The following is an 18607-nucleotide window of genomic DNA, read 5'->3' on the forward strand; positions in this document are numbered from 1 at the left end:
CAGGTGCAGAACCATCTGTAAACTAAGCCCAATCTTCTCTTTCTCTGTCAGCTGATCATGGGGAACCCCCCATGAGACCACAAGTGCAAGCTGGGAAAGAGAAGGCAGCACAGGGACAGTGGGCACTATGCGCATTTGGGCCACTTCTTCATGTAACTTACTTGTGCCTTCAGGGCCGACTTAACCTGTCATATATATACAACTTCTGTTCGATGATGGAATACAGCTGTGCACACCCATCTTTACGGCTTGTGGGTCAGATAACACCCACTAGATCATGATGGGCAGCTCAGGTCACATGGTAGCTTGGTGGCCCATGGTTAAATGTTTAGACTTTTCTAAGGCCCAGTAGCAGACCAAGAGTCATTCCTTTTTAATATATTTTTTATTGCCCTGGCTGGTTTGGCTCAGCAGATGGAGCATCGGCCTGCAGACCAGAGAGTCCTGGGTTTGGTTCCCGCTAGGGACAGGTACCAAAATAAAATAAAATAAAATAAAAATAAATAAATAAAATATATTTTTTATTTATTGATTTTAGAGGGAGAGAGAGAGAGACATAGAAACATCGATCAGAGAGAACATCGATGGGCTGCCTCCTGCATGCCCCCTACTGGGTATTGGGCCCACAACCTGGGCATGTGCCCGGGAATCGAACCAGCGACCTCTTGTGCATAGGTTGATGGTCAACCAGTGAGCCACACCAGCTGGGCCCAAGAGCCATTTCTTAATAGGAGAATGGTCATCTGCAGAGAATGGCAGGGATTGGCCCCCAAATCCTAATGCCCTGCACGGTGATTCACCTAGAGGTTCCGAACAGCATCCCTGTCTGCTGGTGACACTTCAAGCACCACCGGATCTGCTGGATCGCATGGCCCATGTCAGAGCAGCTTACACAGCAGCCTAGACCTGCTGGGAAGCCTTCTTTTGTTCTAGGCCTCACTCAAAGCCAGCAGCTCTTCGGGTCACTTGCTGGGCTAGAGTAACACACCCAAATGAAGAACATGTTGACTCCAAAACTCAAAGAGGCTCACTTGGTGTTATGCCTCTTTTTTGGTTGTAGTAGGAGCTGGATGCAACAGTGTATTCTTCACCTTAGAAGGGCTATTTCTCCTGTCTGATCTTTTATTTATTTCCTTCCCCAGTACCATGGACTCCTCCATCTTTTTACCCCACACCCTTCCCTCAAAGTCCTAATTCTTTCTCAGCTTAGCCTCGAGCTTCAGCTGTCGGTGATCACACTGCTGTAGAAGATGAAGGAAGACTGCCCTTCCCATGACTCTCTGGACCTTAACTTTCTCAAATGAAAAAAAGAGCCCTGGCTGGTTTTCTCAGTGGTTAGAGCATCGGCCTGTGGACCACTTGATGTGTTTCTCTCACACATCGAAGTTTCTCTCTCTCCCTCTCTCCCTCCCGCTCTATCTGAAGATAAATGCAAAAATGTCCTCTGGGTGAGGATAAAAAAAAAAAGGTTGTATGGTTTTTCATAGTGAGGAGTAGTGAATACTAACTGGTAGCTCAGAGCGATGACCAAACTGAGGCCCACAGTCATTTTGTATCATGGTAGGAGAGTCAAGATTTTGTAAAACATTTCACTGTGAAACAGAGACTCCTTCCTCATCCTGCCACCATCCTGGGCCATGAGATTGAGGTCAAACACGGAGGAGTGACCAAGTAGAAGGACCTTGACTTTGCACCAATCCCGGATTGCCTACCTAGACTTTAATTTGTGAAATAAATAAACTTTTTTTTTTATCCTCACCCGAGGACATTTTTTTTTTTCATTTATCTCAGAGCAGGAGGGAGAGAGGGAGAAAGAGAGAGAGAAAAATATTGATGTGAGAGAGACACATTGACTTGTTGCCACCCACATGACACCAACCGGTGCTGGGGACAAACTGCAACCGAGGTACGTGCCCTTAGCGGGAACTGAACCCAGGACTCTCTGGTCCATGGGCCGACACTCTAACCACTGAACCAAACCAGCCAGGGCGAAATAATTTTTTTTTATCCTCACCTGAGGACATTTTTCCACTTTTTGTTCAGATAGAGTGGGAGGGAGAGAGAGGAAGAGAGAGAGAAAGAGAAACATCAATGTGAAAGGGACACATCGAGTGGTTGCCACCCGCATGACCCAACCAAGGCCGGGGACAAACTGCAAGCGAGGTACGTGCCCTTAGCGGGAACCAAACCCGGGTCTCTCTGGACCGAACGCTCCAACTGCCGAACCAAACCGGCCAGGGCCAAAATAATTTTTTTTATCATATTTAAGCCACTCTTATTTTTTATCATGTCCAGCTGATCATTACCCTCATGAATACACTATGCAACAGATGAGGAAACTGAGGCCCAGAGAAGTAAAGTGACTTGTGATCTATAATGCAGGAGTGGTCTCTCCATACGTATTCTTCACTGAAGAAAAACTAAGATTAAGCAAAACAAGAGAAACAAAACCAAACCACAACTCATAACAGTAACAACAATAACAATAAGAAACACAGGTGCATAGAAAAAGGAAAATTTATAGAACACAGATTTCTCTGTTGTAAAATCACGGAGGATTGACTAATCCTTCAGACAGGCTCAGTAAAGCCCTTCCCTGGGATTCTTTTCTGGTGACACGGTAGGCAGCTCCGTTTCCTGCTTTCCCTTGCAGGCGTGTTGGTCATATGGCTAAGTTCCAACAAATGGAATTTGAATGGAAGTGATGAAGTGATCTGAACCCCTTCCAAACCTGTTCCCTTCCCACACCTCCAGTGCCTGTCCTCCATGCTCCTTACCCATCCAGCAACTGGCCATAAAGGACTCGAAGGTACTAGGCAAGGGTGGAGCCAGCTCATAAGTGAGCCTGGGTCCCTGAATCACCCTATGGAAAGCCACCGGCTGCCCAGAGCACCCCCACTGGACTGTTATGTGGGTGAGAAATAGGCTCAGGGTTTGGAACTTGCTTGTTAATGACTACTTAATGTAGTCTCTTTTCCTGCTCTTAGCCTCTGCTCCATCTGGGTTAGAAGCTGGACTGTGCTGGGTAGACTTTGAGCCAAAGGCACACTTTCATTGAACAGCTACCTGGTATAGTGGTATTTTCAGTCTTTTCTGGGCTCAAGTTTGGTGCCCAACACATCCCAGTTGCCTGTGGGGGATGTGGCACTACCTGTTTATGGCTCCTGGCCCCTTTTTGTTCCTGGTCACAGGGAAGGTGGCACTGCTCACTGACCTGTTTAACCCCTGAAACTATGTCTTGGCTCCAGCCATTCTGAACATTTAACCTTTCTCTGAAGTCTTGTCTTCATTCCTACCCTAGTCCTCATTTCTTCCTATTTAGTATTATCTGTCTTCAGGGTGACTGCTCAGCTTACTCCTTTAGAGAATAATAAGTAAATGATAAAGTGAATCTTGACTTCTTCATCTGCATCTCTGAACTGACAGCAGGGTCTAGCCTTTCAGAGTAAGCAGAAGTCTTGAGTTTCTTCCCATTTCCTCCAATTAAAAAACCTACAGCCCTTTGGGGACCACCACACAATTCTTAATCACTTTCTGAGGAAGTCTCTGGCTCCAACTCATTTGCTGGGAGCCTTAATGGACTGGTTCTTAGCCCAATAAGAAAGCAAAGCTTGCCCTGGCCAGTTTGGCTCAGGGGTTGGAGCCTTGGCCCACAGACCAGAGAGACCAGGTTTTGGTTCCCGCAAAGGGCATGTACCTTGGTTGCAGTTTGTCCCCGGCCTGGTTGGAGTCATGTGGGTGGTGGCCACTGGATGTGTCTCTCTCACATCGATGTTTCTCTTTCTCTCTCCCTCCCTCTGTCCCTCCCACTATATCTGAGGATAAATGCAAAAGTGTCCTAGGGTGAGGATTAAAAAAAAGAGAGAGAGCAAATCTCTAGTTCTCAGCTCTGCCCACTTCCCCAGGCTTCCTTTGAATGGAAATGGCCTGTCTCAGCCATTCCTTTAGTGATTCCAGGGATAGGCTGTTCTGACTTTGAGCTACGTTTACTTCAAGTCTCTGCAGCAGTATCTAGATCTCCATGATGGCTGCCATCTCTCTGCAAATTTTCCCCCAACCTCAGGGGAACAATCTTTACTCTCTGGGCTGATTTGGTTTCTGTTATTACCCCAAACTCACCAAGTCACCTCAGCAATACAGTGTAGAGGAAAGAGTCTCCACTAACTCTGGGACTTCAGGAAAGTCACATATAACAACATCCTGAGTCTCACATCCTCATCTGTCAAATGGGGGAAGAATTCTCTCCTGCCTGCCCTACATAATTGTGAATATTAAGTGATAGGAGGTTTGTGAAACCATTGACTCTGCAGAGTGCCATACAAATGCTAGGAATTATGTATTTCATTATGTATTTTGCTTTTAAGAAGTTGTTCAGCTTCAGCTTTCCTGTTTCTAATTCCCTCCAGCCCCCAGCTCCCTTCCCCTTGGGGCTGGGAGGAAAAGGGAGTGACTCACACTTCCTGGTCCGCCTCCTTAATTAAGCTTCACTTGAGCCTCCGCCCACTCAGTGGCTTATCCTTAGGCTTGGACCAGTGACGTCCCTCATGATTTCAGGTGTCTCAGGGCAGCTTCCCAGAGTTGCCAATGGCTCTGCCTCTGGACAGTAGGGCATTTCACACACCTTATCTTGAAACTGGCAGAATCAACTCGCTCAGGTGGAATCAAAGTCCTTGCACCACCACCATCTCCATGGGCAGATAAACAGACAAGCTTCCAGTGGGGCCCAAATGGGGTGTGGGGGGGGGGCGGGGGTGAGGACAGGGGTGAGGACAGGGATGGGCCCAGTTTGTTCTGGTCTTTGAAGAGCAGAGTCTGGGTTCCCCTTGCCTTATGGACCTCCTTGAACCCCAGCCACAAACTCGTGCTAGTGGAATGGTTTTAAAAGACTGGCCCTCCGCAGTCTTGTCCCTGACCGACCAGCGCAGGATTAATTGCAGGGGGCGGGGTGGGGAGGGGGGGGGACAGAAAGCATCCCACCAAGTGCTCGTCTCAGCCCTCAGAGTCCGGGGAATCATCCTCATCTTGCGAAGCAGAAAGGCGGAGATGGGGCTGGAGTAGCAGGAGGAGGGAGAAGAGGGAGACAGCAGCCGGCTGACTCCAGGGTCCCAAGGTTCCATGTTTACTCCAGAATGACCAGCATTGGTTGAAACCCCTCTGTAGTCCTCAACGGTGTGTCCTGTCAACATAGTGAGGGCAAGTGAGGACACTGGGTAATTAATTACCCCGACTCTTGAGATCACCTCCCTCACCTGACTTAAGCGTTACGGAGGCCGTGGGCTCCGCTGCGACAGCCCCTCCTGGAGCCAGTCCTCGGGCGGTGTTCTCAGGCGCGGGCGCTGCGGAGGCCGCCTCTGCGCCCGCGGACCCACGTGCGCCTGCCCCTGCCCCGGGACCCGCAGCCCTCCAATCGCCCGTAGCGCGCTCGCTGCAGTGGATTCCCTGGCAAGAACGCGCGGCGCGGACTCGCAGAGACCAGGTTCTCATGCCCGTCCTGTAATGTGTGTGGCTCTGGGCAAGCTCCTGAACCTGGAGTCTCAGTTTCATCTACCAGTAAGAATAACTTCTTTGTGTGGCCACTGTGAGAATTAAACAGATACCAGGTGTGTAAAGTGCCTGCCGCGTAGTAAGCCTTCAAGAAATGGCAGTTATGACCTGTTACTCTGGGGAGCAAGAGGTCACCATCGAGCTGCGTCTCTAGGGCCCAAAGTAATCAATTTACCGGAATAATTCTAGCAGCAATGAGCTTTTGAGCAGTGATAGCCTGGCTGGGCAGACCGGCAGGGCCCTTGGGAAAGCCCCGAAGAAAGGGAATCCAGGGCTCACGGCTCTGCGAGGTCCGCTCCTGCTGCTGCTCTGCCTTCCTGTTCGATCTGTCTTTCTCTTTCCAGGACCTCAGGTGACTCAAGTCTGGTTCCGGGGCCAGGTCGACTGAGATTGCGCCCCGCGGTGATTCTGCGGAGTCCTGGGCGTGGACCGTCGGGCCTGCTGTTCTGGACCTCAGAGGTAGAGTTCTGTTGAGCCAGGATGGCTACCGGGGATGACAGTTGCATATGGCGTTGTAGGAGCTGGTGCTTCCCAAGCATCCGGCTCCTTTCCAGCTCCTCTGTCCAGCCGCCCCGGAGCCTCATGATACCCGGAGCAGCGCAGGCTACTCGCTCCAGAAGGAGGGCCAAGCCGGCCCGTCACTGAGTGCGCGGTCAGGACTGTGGGGCTGCGGCTGCCGGCGGCAGGCGGAGCCATGGGGTTTCTCCCAGCAGCTCACCAGAGTCCGCGCCGGTCCGCTCCTCAGTGAGCGAGGGTGCGCCTGGCACTCCAGGAGGGCTGGTATTTCTCGATTCAGCCCTGGCAGGGCTAGAGCGGCTGACGTCCTAAAGAAGGCCTGTCCCTACATGCCCACCCTGCGCCAGCCTCGGGTCTGTGGGTCCGTCCAAGAAAGGGAGTCTTTGGGGCAACCAGGGACACCTGTCGGACGTTGCCAGGCGCCTTTGGGCACATTCACACGGCGTTACTGAGACTCTGGATTTCGGGCGACTGGCTCTACCTGGAGGGGGAGCAAGCCCTGCTGTTGAGACTGTAGGGAAACAGAGTGGAAAACTCACCCCGTTGGAGGGCACCCAATCTCATTCTCTCCCCTCTAATTCCACCCCGCAAACCTAGAAGACCATTCCGAGTTCCAGCCGCATAGGGACCCGCGGAGTTCCAGAAAGAGATTCGCCCCGGCGGCGAAGCAGCCCTCGAGGCCTTAACCCTGACACCAGGACTCCGGGTCTTTCCAGCCCAGGCTCCACTCCACTGCTTTGACCCCGCAGCCGCAACCCAGAGGTCCTCCTTCTCTTCTCTCTCACCCGCCCGCGGTCAGCAGAGGATCCAGGAATCAAAATCAGCTCACGCTGGGTTGTGCTCTGGCTGCGCGAGAGGAACGGCTGGTTCTCCTGCAGCCCCAGGCGCCTCTGCTTTCGAGCTGCAGCGCTCAGGACTGGCCTGACTTTTCCAGCTGCCCAGAATGCCCTGGGAGGGCACTGCCTCACCCGCTCACCTGCAGAGTCCTAAGGCGGGGACTTTCCCATCTATGCACACCGTGGCGATTTATCACCCTGTTGCCCGCACACTCTCTCCCATGCTATATCCCGGTACATCCTCACTCTCTGGTTCGCACTGGTTTGAGTCCCATTCCAGCGTCCCTAAGCAGCTTTGAACGTTCAGGGGACCGAAGCCATAGCATTGGGATGGGGACCACACACAAAAAAGAAAGGGGTCCAAGTCGTCTCTAACCCAAGTTCCTCTCGATCCTTCTCACCTGCCATTCAACACGGAAACATTTATATTTTTCCTTTCCGGGGCCCGGCGGTTTGCTGGCAAGACGTGAGCGTTGGGGAGGTCATGGAGGCTGAATTCCCAGCGTCCAGACTCTGGCGCTCCAACTCAGCGGGTCCATGCTCTTCTCAGGAGCCCAGATGGTGTTTCCTACAAGGACTGAGGAGCCCGGTGTCTCTCCTCAGATCTCCCTGGCTCTGTTTAACCTTTGCATGCGTGGCATGCCATCACTACCTGTCCCCCAGGTGGACCCCAGGAGACGCGCTTCAGGGCAGAGAAACCGGTCCCGGCCTGACCTGAGTCCTGGTGACGGCCGCCTTGCGGAGCGTGTAGCGGCTGGGAGGGGCAGGGAGGGGAGGACACTTCCGAGGAAGCAGGGAGAGCCCCCACCTTCCCTCTGCTCTCAGGAGCCCTTGGCTTTTACTCCCCAAGCAGATGAGCTGGCCAGCTGCCCGCGAAGGCTGGGTTCTGCCTTCTCCATTCGGTTTCACCTTCGAGGGTTGTGTGGGCATAGGACCTGGGAACAAAAAAGGCGAACGCGGTCACAGGAGCAGAGAAAGAAAACTCACGCTTCCAGCTGGTGCGTCCCTTCGGGTCTCCGGAGTAAAACGCCTGATTTCCGTGCTGCCACTGGAGCGCTGGGCAAAAGGGAGGGGGTGACAAGCCACTGTTTAGTGGACTGCGACGGGGAGTGGTTGTATTCACCTGGCTACATCTGTGCAAAGTTACCTCCTGAAGGTCTGGCTTGAAGAGATTTATACAGTAGGCGAGTAGCTACTTCGCTTTATTTTTAGAACGTCTGCATAGTTTCCCCATTTAAATACCTGTTTTCGGGGTTAGCTTTCCAAGGGGAATGCTGGAGGGAAGTTGCAGCAAGTATCGGGGTCTATATGCCAGAGTTGGCTTTACTGAATAAAGCTGGAGGACAGGCACCTCGCCCCCTACTGGTCAGTGAGAGCTTTGGGCAAACTCCAGAGATAGGGTGCCGGAGACCAGATGGGATCCCTGACCTTGCTGCCTGGGGCTAGAACCATCTCTATCTCTGGGGCTCAAAACCTGGTACTGAGCCCTGCCCAAAAGCTTTGCTGCAAGGCGGGCCCTGGCCCCAGCAAGTGGGTGGGCTGGGCTGGCTGCAGGCAGGGGCACCAGTGCATGGATTGTGTGCTTCTGGGGACAAGCATGATGTATCTTTGTGATTGTGTGTGTGAGCACATGTACTTGGGAGGGGCTCATTTGTGTGTGTATCTCCCGATATCAGGTGATAATGTTTTGCCTGAGAACGTTAGTGTTTGTAAAAATGGGTTGTGGGTCTGTGTGTGTTTGCTTCTCTCTGTGTATGTGTGACAGTCTGTGTGTCCCTGTGTGGCTACTGCGTGTGAGGGGGTGAGTGTTTTTGGTGCCATCCACAGTTCCTGATACATAACAAGCTCTCAATCCCAGTGAATCAAATTATAAATGTGTATGCTTGTGCCCTTGTGGAAGTTGGTACACAGCCTGTTTGCCTGTGTATCTGGAAAATAGGGGGCAGGTAGGACTGATGCGGGCTCCATGGGCTATTGTGCTCCCCCCCTTTCCAGAAGTAAGCTGGAGTCTGCCAGCTAGGCTTCCTGCATCCTGTGAGCATCTCTGTGCCCTCAGGCAGTAGCTGGCTCTTCACCCCAACAGTCAGCAGAGGTCGGGCCACTCTGGCCCTATAAGTATGAATCAGATCCCCAGAGGATGAGTGTCCCCTGACAGCAGAGCCTCCAAGAGAGGACAAGGGAATTGCCAGGGCTGGAATTCCTTTTGGAGTGCCAAGGCTTGGGAGTACTTGATGCAGCCCCAGGGGGGCGCAGTCTGAAATTCCCTGGGGATTCATTCTCTTGACCTCCAGGTCTGCACAGAGTGAAGGCAGAGGCATAGCCTCTTCACCAAGGTAGTCCACCCAGTGACCACGTCTGCTAGGGTATTGACTGCAAAAGAATACTTGATACTTAGAAAGTGCCCGAGAAACCATTTTTGGTGAGCACTGATTTCACCAGAAAGGAAAGTCCGAAGAAGTTCCCGGACTCGAGGATCACCCTGCAGGAAGAGTGCCTCATGTCGCCCTTCCCTTCCCATTCGGCAGGCAGGTTTGGCCCTAAACATCCTGGTCACTTAGGTGGGACCTGTCTGGTACTTACAGCAACTGTAAACTAAAGAGTATCTATTTCCTCCTCTAGGAGCCCTGCACACACACCCCCATGCACCCCCACCCAGTGTTGCTTAATGAGTGGCAGGGGCTCGAACCCCAGAGGGGAGGGACTGCTGCAGGTTTTTAGTCACAGAGGCACCTAGGGCACACAACACTTGGAGGTGCCCTCTAGGCTGGCCAGCCAAGACCCGGTGCCCTCTTGCTTCCATTTAGAACACACGCCCGGGAGACCAACCTCCCAGAGTCTTCTCTGACTTCTATCCCCCCACCCCGCCTTCATCTCCACTCCAAAACGGCAGATTTCTGAACTTGGAGACTTTTGCTCTACTGCCACACACACACAAGGCTGGGGCTTCCCGGCTGGAAGAGCAGCTGCCCTTGGGGCCAGCGAATCTGTTCAGTGGGTTCCGTCTGGTTCTGGGGACTTCGATCATCACTAAGGAGTACACCCTTCAGGAAACCTCCACAGCTGATTTGTTCCCCAGCCTTGGTATCTCCCAACACAGCTACCCATGCTCTGCACACAGCCTCCCATTTCCTACCGGAGTCCCCGAGGTGAAGAAAGAGGTAGTGAGGGCACTGTTGGCTGGTGGGGGAAGAGGAGCCCCCAAGAAGAGCAGGCTGCCCCCCCCCACTCCCGCCTGGAGCCTCCTGGATGAGAAAAGGAACAGAGGACTTTGGAGCAGGTTTCCGCGGTTTCGACTTAATACGTGTTATGTATGTGCAAAGGTGTCTCTGAGTTTTGGGACTCATGGGGCTCGCTGCCCAGAACGGTCCACGGGAGTGTCGAGTCCCTGTAGGGAAATCAGACACTGTTGCACTCATGGCTCACAGGCCTCGTGGTATATATCCATATATATTTATCATTTCTAATTTTATTATAAAATAAAAGCAGAAATATTTCCCGAAGAACATTCACATGAGGGCACAACAGGGAGACGGCAAGTCCGTGGCTCCGGAGACATGCTCTACCGGGAGCGCTGTGGCCACAGTCCCGGAGGAAGAGGAGAGCAAACAGCACGACAGCGGGGCCTCACGGAGAAGGAGCAGCCAGCGAAAGGGGCCTGCAGGGGCTTCTCGCCGCCACCCTTTCTCTTTCACTTGTTACTAGGGCAGAGCTGACACCTGTAGCCCCAATGACCCCGGAGGAGGGCCTCTGGAGATGGCCTGGGTTCAAGGGCTCTGTTTCTCCATTGCTTTTCCTCCTCCCGCTCCCCACCCCAGGAAAGCAAGGGACGGGCGGTGGAACGGAAGGTCAGGCAGTAGGGAAAAGACTGAGGGGCACAGACCCGGGGCCAGGATACATGAGGCTGGCAGAGAGGAGAGACAATCAGAGAGGGAGAGAGAAACAGAAACCTAGCGAGAGACGGCAAGCCAGAAATATAGAGGGAAACAGAGACAGTAAAGAAGGGGAATGCAAGAAAGGGAGAGAAAGAACAGAGAAGGAAGAGAAAGAAAAAGGAAGAGCAAGGAAGGGGAGGGAAGGGAAGCGAGAACAGGAAAGAGCAGAGAGAAGGTAAGGAGAGAGTATCAGAACGTTGTATAATTTATTCCTTTCCCTGGTTCAAAACCTGGTCCCAGGCCTCCAAAGGATCTCAAAAGCAACTTGTTGAAAAAACAAAAATTTCCAACAAAGACCAAACCAGAGGGCCGTCTGCAACGCCGGGCCGGCGGTTCTGCCGCTCACTTGCGGGTCTTTCAGTACCTGGTGGGGCCCGCCGGCCCCGGAAGCCCTCCCGACTCGGTGTCTCTCAGGTCCCCAGCGCCAAGCCCAGAAGGCCGGCGCGTCGAGGCAGGCGGGGCTCTAGGAGCCCAGGTCCACGAGGTTGGCTGACATGGGGTTGAGAATGGAGTCCTGCAGGCCGTGGTGGTGCTGCAGCGGGTCCGCGCCGCCTCCACCCGGCACGGGCACGGGCACGGGCACCGGCACGGCGCTGGGGCCCGGAGGGTGGCCCAAGCTGTGCAGGGGCGGCAGCCCAGGTGGCGGTGGCGGGCTGAGCAGCAGCGCGGGACTGGACGACGAGTGGTCTGGCGTCCCCGACGGCGTCTTCTCGTCCTCCGAGCTGCCTAGCACCGACTTGCCGCTGCCGTTCAGCGACGCCGCCAGCGGGTTGTGGCTGTTGGAGTTGGAGTTCTCGCTGTTCTCCCTGCAAGTGCAGGAGCAAAGTAGCCGGGTCAGCGGGGAAACAGAGGCCGCTCAGCGTTGCGACACCTGGAGCCTGAGCCTGTAGTCCTCCTCGGAGCAGGAGCCACCGGGCGCTGCCATGAGTGTTCAGTTTCTACCATCTTATTTTTGGCCTGGCCTGGGGCTCTCATTCTTTGCCAGTTCTCAATCTCTCACCACGGATTTCTCTCTTATCCTTCTCCCTGTATCGTCTCTATCTCCCCACCTCTCATGCTCTCAATCTCATGAAAATCTTTCCTGTTCTCTGTATGTTTCTCCCCACCCCCCTCACTGACTTGCTAACATTTCTTTCTCAGAGCAGAGGGGTAGGGAAGTGCGGCTCCCTGGAGCTGGGTGGGCAGCCAGGACACCGAGGAAGAGATGTCTGGCTTTTCTGATCACTCTTAGCTCTTCTATCAAGGGTTGGCTGGGTAGAAGTGGGGCTAGGAGAGTGAGACACCCTAGACACGAGGCACAGGGCCTCACTTAAAGTTGGGGATCTCAGAGGCCTTCATCTGCTTTTCCTTTTCTCTACTTAAGGGAAATCCCTGACTGCAGGGAAGGTTCCTGGACCTAATGGTCCTTTCCCTCTATCTTCTAACTGGCAGGCCTGGTGAGGACTCTCCTTGCTGGGCCTAGAGACAAGGCCCCACAGATGAAGGACTCCCTCTCCCTGGAAGCAAGCAAAAACTTTATCTAGGGGACTGGAAACCGGGGATTTGGAGAATGGTGAAAGGAGAATGAAGGGGCCTCCTAATCCTGGCCTAGACTTTCCAGTCACACAAGCAAAGGAGGAACTCTGCAGCCCTCACCTGGGGCCTGGCCTGAGAACCAAGTTCTTCAGGAGTCTGGACGCATGCCAGTCCGGGTGGAAGGGGACCCCAGCAGGGAGAACCCACCTCCTGCCCTTCCTTTGATTGACAACCCTGCCAGATTTGGAGATTTGAAGTCTTGGGTAGATTTTCTTCACTGGCTTCCGAAGGCCTTTTCTTCCTGTTTTCCTGGAAGGGAACTTCCACAGGGCTGGCAGCTGAGACTTCACTCTAACCTCATGGTTTCAGAGACTAGGGTCCACCTGAAGCTCTCCCCCTCCGGAGATCTGGTTCCACTGTTCAGTACCCGCACCTAACCCTAATCGTGCAAACTCTGGGTTGCATACACCGTATACCACCAACCTCAGGTATCTCTCATTTTGCTGTTGCCCTCAGTCTGGATTCTGCTTCCACAATCAGTTTTTCTCCCATTTCCCCATCCCGATTTGGGTTTCTGATGGGCAAGAGGGCTGGCAGCGACCAGGGTGTAAGGTCACCATTAGGCTAGTTCAAGAAGTTTTGGTTTTCCTGAGGACAAGTAACTCCCAGCCTTCCTGCTCCTCTCAGCTCACCCCAGACCTATCCACCTACCCACTAACTAGGGTAGGACTTGAGAAGTGAGGGCTCTTAGGCCTGGCAGACCCGGGAAGAGCTGCTGGGTCCAACAAGGTAGAAAAAGGGGCATGTGTTTCTCTTCTTCCCTCCCAGAGCTGACACTTCCTTCCCAAGCTTTTTGCCTCTTGGTCCTTTCTACGTGGGATAACAGATTCTATCAATTCCTATATCCAAACAAGGAAAATTCTTGCCCGGGCCCTTCCACATTCAGGTGATACCAAGGAAGTTCCAGTCCCAGTCCTGACCCCTAATCACACTTTGGCCTAAAACTGAGTCAGGCCGACGGCAAGTTCGGGAACTGCTAGTGAATTCGCACAGGCCGCCTGAAACCCGCAACCCCAACAGTCCTAGGCCAAACCCACTCAGTCCTTCGTAGGACTGTCAGGCTCTGCCTGCTGAGCCTCGCTTGCAGGCGATCTAGGACCACTGTCTTGCCTTTGCCCGGAAGCTCACTGCTTCTCCATTTTTTGTCCACAGGCGACCAGGGCGTTAATCAAGAACTTTGGCAACTGCTTTCCCCGCTTTAGACAAATCCCTGCCCTCAGAGTCTCCCAAAAGACCCGAGCGCCCTCTGGGTCAGACCAGGATTCACTTGGGTGGTGGCTTTGACTAGGGGCCCAGTTTAGGCTTCTCCTGGGGGGTAAAGCCGAGGCCATGCGACCCTCTCCTTGGAACCCACGGGGAGCTGGCGCCGGAGGTCTACTTACTCGTACCTTTCCTTGGCCTCGGCTGCTCGGTCACGCTGTCGCCGGTTCTTGAACCAGTTGCTGACCTGTGTAGTGGTGAGACCTGTGGCCTCAGCCAGCTCTCGCTTCTCACGGGGTGAGGGGTAGGGGTTGTGTGCGTACCACTCGCGCAGCACACTGCGACTCTTTTCCTTGAAACAGTAGCTGGTCTCCTCGCCGTCCCAGATGGAGCGCGGCAGTGGAAACTTGCGGCGCACGCGGTACTTGCCCACGGCACCCAGGGGTCGGCCGCGCAGCTTCTCTGCCTCGATGTAGTGCGCTTTGAGCCACAGTTGCTGCAGCTTTGCGTGGTTGTGCGGCGAGAACTGGTGGCTCTCCAGAATCTTGTAGAGCTCGCGGAAGTTGCCGCGGTGGAAGGCCACCACCGCCTTGGCCTTGAGCACACTTTCATTCTTGTGGAGGTGCTCGCAGGCGGGCAGCGACCACAGAAAGCGGCCCAGCCGCTCGATGTTGCCGCCCTGTTGCAGCACCTCGCACACGCACGCCACTTGCTCCTGCGTGAAGCCGAAGGTAGGCAGCATGGACATGGTGCCGGTTGCGCCCCCGCCCGCCCGCGCGCGCCCTCACCGCGCTGCGCGGTCCGGCATGGGCGCCTCCCCGCCGGGCGGTCCGGGCCGAGAGGCGGGCGGGGCGGGCTCCCTGGCCCGGCGCTGGCTCTCGGCGAACTCCGAGTCACTGCAGTAGGTCCCTGCGCCGGCCACGGCTCCCGCGCAGCTCTGCGCTCCGGTCGCCTGCACGCTTCGCCTGCGCCCTCGTCCAAGCCCGGGGGCCGCCCGGGGCGCCGCTCGGCATGCTCTGAGTCCACCCGCCTGCCGCTCCCTCGCTCGCTTCTCACTCGGTCTCCCTCCCGTCCAGCTCGCTCGCTGCTTTTTTAATAATATTATTCTAAGCGGGCATGAGGCGCGGCGGCCCGAGCCCTGATTGGTCTGGTTATCTGACCCGGGCCCTGCCCGCGCCAGACAATAGTCGGAGTCAAATTATTCGCCATGGAGACGCTGTCAGTCACTGGTAACCCGAGCCCCGGCGGGCCGGGCGGCTCCCCCCGGCTGGCTCCGCTGACAGATCGCCGGGCTCCGCGCGAAGCGGAGGGCGGCCCGAGACAGGAGCCGGAGGCGCTCCTAGAACTTGGGAGGCGGAGAAGGCAGGGCAGGGGCCCGCGGCGGCGGTGATTGACGGAGCGGACGCCCAAAGAGCAAGGGAGGAGACGGACACGGGAGGGGGGCGGAGTGGAGACGCGCTGAGAAGAAAAGGGGAGGACGGAGCGGGGGGGTGTAGGAGAGGGGAGAAGGGGAAGCGGAGGACTGTTTAAGGGGGTGCCGGGAGGAAGGGAAGAGACGGGTGGAGGAAGACTCGAGGGGGAAGAAACTTTGGGCAGCCTTTAGCAGGCTCCGCGGGATGCCTCCGCCCCACTCCGGGTCACCACGCCCCTCCTGGGGCCACTGTTTGCCGGGGTAGATTCTGCCCAGAAGACGGCCAGTGGGATGGGAAACTTTGGACTTGTTCGGACGCCCCTCAAAGATTTGGCTTTTCCTGCTGACCGCGCCCCACCCCCATCCTAGGAACTCCGGACCGGAGCGGTCCTCGAGGGAAAGGAGGAGGGAGTAGGGAGTAGGGAGAGAAGTGGGGAAGATTTGGCAGTGACCGCAAGGCGGACGCCTGAGAATCTACTTCTTGGAGGATCCCGCCTTTCTTCCCTCTCCTAACCCGGCCGGCTGCCCCGAAGCCGATACCGCCCCGGCTCGGCGCTCTCTGTCCTTGCAGGGCGGGGACTCAGACTTAACCCCACGGGTCCCACGGGTCGCGCAGCCGAGAAGCGCTCAGCACTTCCGTGTGGCTTTTACGGAAGTTAACTCTGGTCAGCAGCGCCCACAGTCTGCCCACGGGGAGGCGAGGGACTGGAGAGACTAGGACGGTGGTGCTTGCCCTGTGGCTAGTTCCGGAGGACAGAGTGGAGGCAAGAACCCCCCCACCCCCACCCCTGCCTCAACTTGGAATGGGCTCCCACCACTTCCAGCTTGGGAACCCCGTCGCTGAGCTCAGGAATTAGGGGCTTAAAAAGGGGGTCCTGTTTTTTGCTTCTTTGTCAGGACGGTGTGGAAACACGTGTTACTGGTTCTCTGGGAGAAGGGCTGCTGATGTTATCTACGTTTTGAAAAGCCAGGGCTGAGTTCCTTCCCCGACTGGTCCTTTCCACTTCGTTTCCCCTCTTGGCTATGAGTTGTTGCAGGCCTGAGCCATCTGGCTCCTGGTGCCAGGACCCAAGCCAACACAAAGCCCGGGCTCTGTCCTCAGCTTAAGATTGGAACCTGTGTACAGGCAACATTTCTTCATTCCCACCCTTGCTTTAAGCTTCCTTGGAAGTGTGTGCTAGGAGCACTGGAATGGGAATCTAGAGCCATGGGTTCGAGTTACGACTTTACTTGTCTATGAACAAGGCTCCTATTCCTCCAAGTGCCCCCCCCCCAAGTTTTCTCCCTGCTCTTGCATTCTAGAAGTCTTTGGGTGGAGGAGTGTTTGCATGCATGAAATAATGGAACCCTGGGACTGTCCCTAAGACTTTTGCCACTGGAGGCCTGCCCTGGTGTGTTGAGACCACAGGGCTATCAAAGTATGTGCTCAGCCAGTGCCAGGGACAGCTCCCTGCAGAAATCCAGGTGGCATCCAGGAGTGTGCGTCTGTGGGCTGAGAGGAGCCCTGCTATATCCAGGCCCCTCTATTCAGAGTCCTGTGTGCTACTAAACAGGGTTCACTACAGACTTGGTTTTTGAGGACTCTGGGACACATAAGAATTTACTTACCCTTGGATACACTGAGTTTCAGAGCCCACCTTGCAGACCCTCAAGAAGGGGCAACCTATGATTCTCTAGACCTCTACATTAGCCACATGGTTAATGACTGGTAGTTGGTCCCAGCTCTACCCATGTCCATTTTACATCCTGGCAACGTCAGGCCAGGGCGGTGAGGGAGCACCTCGCTGGTACAGGCGAATGGGACTAGGCAGTCACTTCCTGGTGTTAAACTTTGGGCCGGTTTGTGGTCTGCTCCACCTTATTCTCTTCCACGATTAGATGAGGCCTCAGTGATCTTTCAGGTCCCTTGCTGGTTCTGGGCTGGGGTGAGTCTAAGAATAGTAACCTTGAAAAAGCAGGTAATCTTTGAAACCTTAGCCATAGCTTCCACCGTGAATTTGCCCCTCTCTGGACCCCTGGAGTTTGAAGATTAAACTTCCACCAGAACTGGGTCCTCCCCATGTTCAGCTAAGGCAGATTTTCTGGAGCTGCAGACCATCATCCCTTCCAAGTTGCCCTCTTTGCGACCCCTGGGTGCTAAGCCTAAGAATCAGCCCTGCCAGGAGAACAGACGTGGGAACTGCCACCTTGGATAATATAATGTGTGCCATATGAAAAGTCATTACAGAGCAAGCACAGAAAACCTGTAACCCCATTTGCCCAATGTATGGGTGTGTGTCCATATGCCCTACTTCTCCCCTCCCCCCATATTTGCAGGAAACCAACCGGTTTTAGCAGGTCTGGGCTAGAACCTCTTGCCAGCAGCAGCAGCAGCCGAGTGCCTGCTAACCTAAAAAGGTTACAAGCTCAGCTAGTGTTTCTTTGCTCTGAAGCCCCTTCCCTGACAATCTTTGCTACAGGACAGAGGACTTGGGAGATGCCTAGGTGAGGATTTAATGGACTGCCAGCCTGATCCTAAGGCAATCTCAGCTCCTAGTTCCAGTGCCCAGAGCAGCTGCTGGAGAGGCCTGCGGGTGCCAGGCACCTAGGACTTTCCCCACCCCAATCTACGGAATCCCATACTCCTTCCTCCCTTAAGGCATGCTTGAGAGGCCTGCACTTACTGTTTCATCAAGCACAAATAGAAGCTCCATGGCTGGGGAGAAAAAACTTTTGTAGACCAGTGGAAATCTGGGCTTCATTGAATTGTCTCCTTTCACCTTCAGCATGTGCTGGGAGCCCTGGGATCGGACTTTCTGGAAGACAGCAGCAGGGCTGCCTTGGATGGGTGTGCTTCAATGAGCTCACACGGAGAGAATGCCTTTGCCTCTGCCTCTTGGTCAGAGATAGTCTGGGGCCTTTGGGTTTGGAACTGGGACCGAAGCTTCCCAGAGCACGCTGAATGGCCCCCACAGATGCACCATTGCCCTGCTCAGGGCGGGCACATCGTCACTCCAGGGACTTTTGGGGAAAGGAGGAAAGCATCTGCACCAGCCTCCCAAGGGCTTCCCTGACTTTGGATTGGGGCTATTTCAGAAAGAAGGGGAGATCTAAGTAGAAAGAGTTCCTTGCGGGCTATTTCCAACGCCAGCAGAGAAGGGGGAGGGGCTCGGTGCCAAACCAGAGGACCAGAAGCTTTTTAAATAAAATCTTTATTTTTCCAGTCTAAAAAGGCTGCAGAAATCCCCTAGACAGACTCTGGCCCAGGCGCTGCTCTGTTCGTCTCAGGCCCTCCCCATAGCTCCGCACTCCGGGTTCAGAGCTCTGGAGCGTCCCGGGGGTAGGGGAAGGGAGTCGTCTGCCCTCCCGGAGCCCGGGGTGGACCGGCCGCGGTCCCGGAGCCCTTTCTTCCCGCCAGGCCTCGCGCTTGGGCCTCAGAGGAGCGTTTCGTTGAAAGCGGACAAGCCGCGCCAGGCGGGTGTGCGCCGAGACTCGGCGCCTCCCCACTGCCTCCGCCTGTCCCCTTGTACCCATTGGTTTCTTTGCGGCCGGGTGGACGCAGCGGGGTATTTGCAAACCCGCACACCTCACGGGTTTCTGTGGTGCCCAACGTT

At 54.9% G+C, this 18607-nt stretch overlaps 1 protein-coding gene across 1 annotated transcript; it reads right to left on the minus strand.

Moving 5' to 3' along the window:
* Positions 1 to 11291: 11291 nt before the first annotated feature.
* SIX2 (SIX homeobox 2) lies at positions 11292 to 14691 on the minus strand. Its single transcript, XM_036263176.1, has 2 exons — positions 13792 to 14691; positions 11292 to 11634 (listed from the first exon to the last, which is right to left on the minus strand). The coding sequence occupies exons 1-2, from the start codon at positions 14349 to 14351 to the stop codon at positions 11292 to 11294; spliced, it is 903 nt and encodes a 300-aa protein (XP_036119069.1). The 5' UTR covers positions 14352 to 14691.
* Positions 14692 to 18607: the final 3916 nt, after the last annotated feature.

This window comes from Molossus molossus, unplaced genomic scaffold (assembly GCF_014108415.1).
Source record: "Molossus molossus isolate mMolMol1 unplaced genomic scaffold, mMolMol1.p scaffold_m16_p_15, whole genome shotgun sequence".
Taxonomy (NCBI): domain Eukaryota; kingdom Metazoa; phylum Chordata; class Mammalia; order Chiroptera; family Molossidae; genus Molossus; species Molossus molossus.

Excerpts from the sequence above, each read along its gene's own strand:
- SIX2 (XM_036263176.1), bottom strand. The coding sequence starts at position 14,351 with ATGTCCATGCTGCCTACCTTCGGCTTCACGCAGGAGCAAGTGGCGTGC. Across the intron at positions 11,635-13,791 it reads GCAGCCGAGGCCAAGGAAAG|GGAGAACAGCGAGAACTCCA; the intron begins GTACGAGTAAGT and ends CTGCACTTGCAG.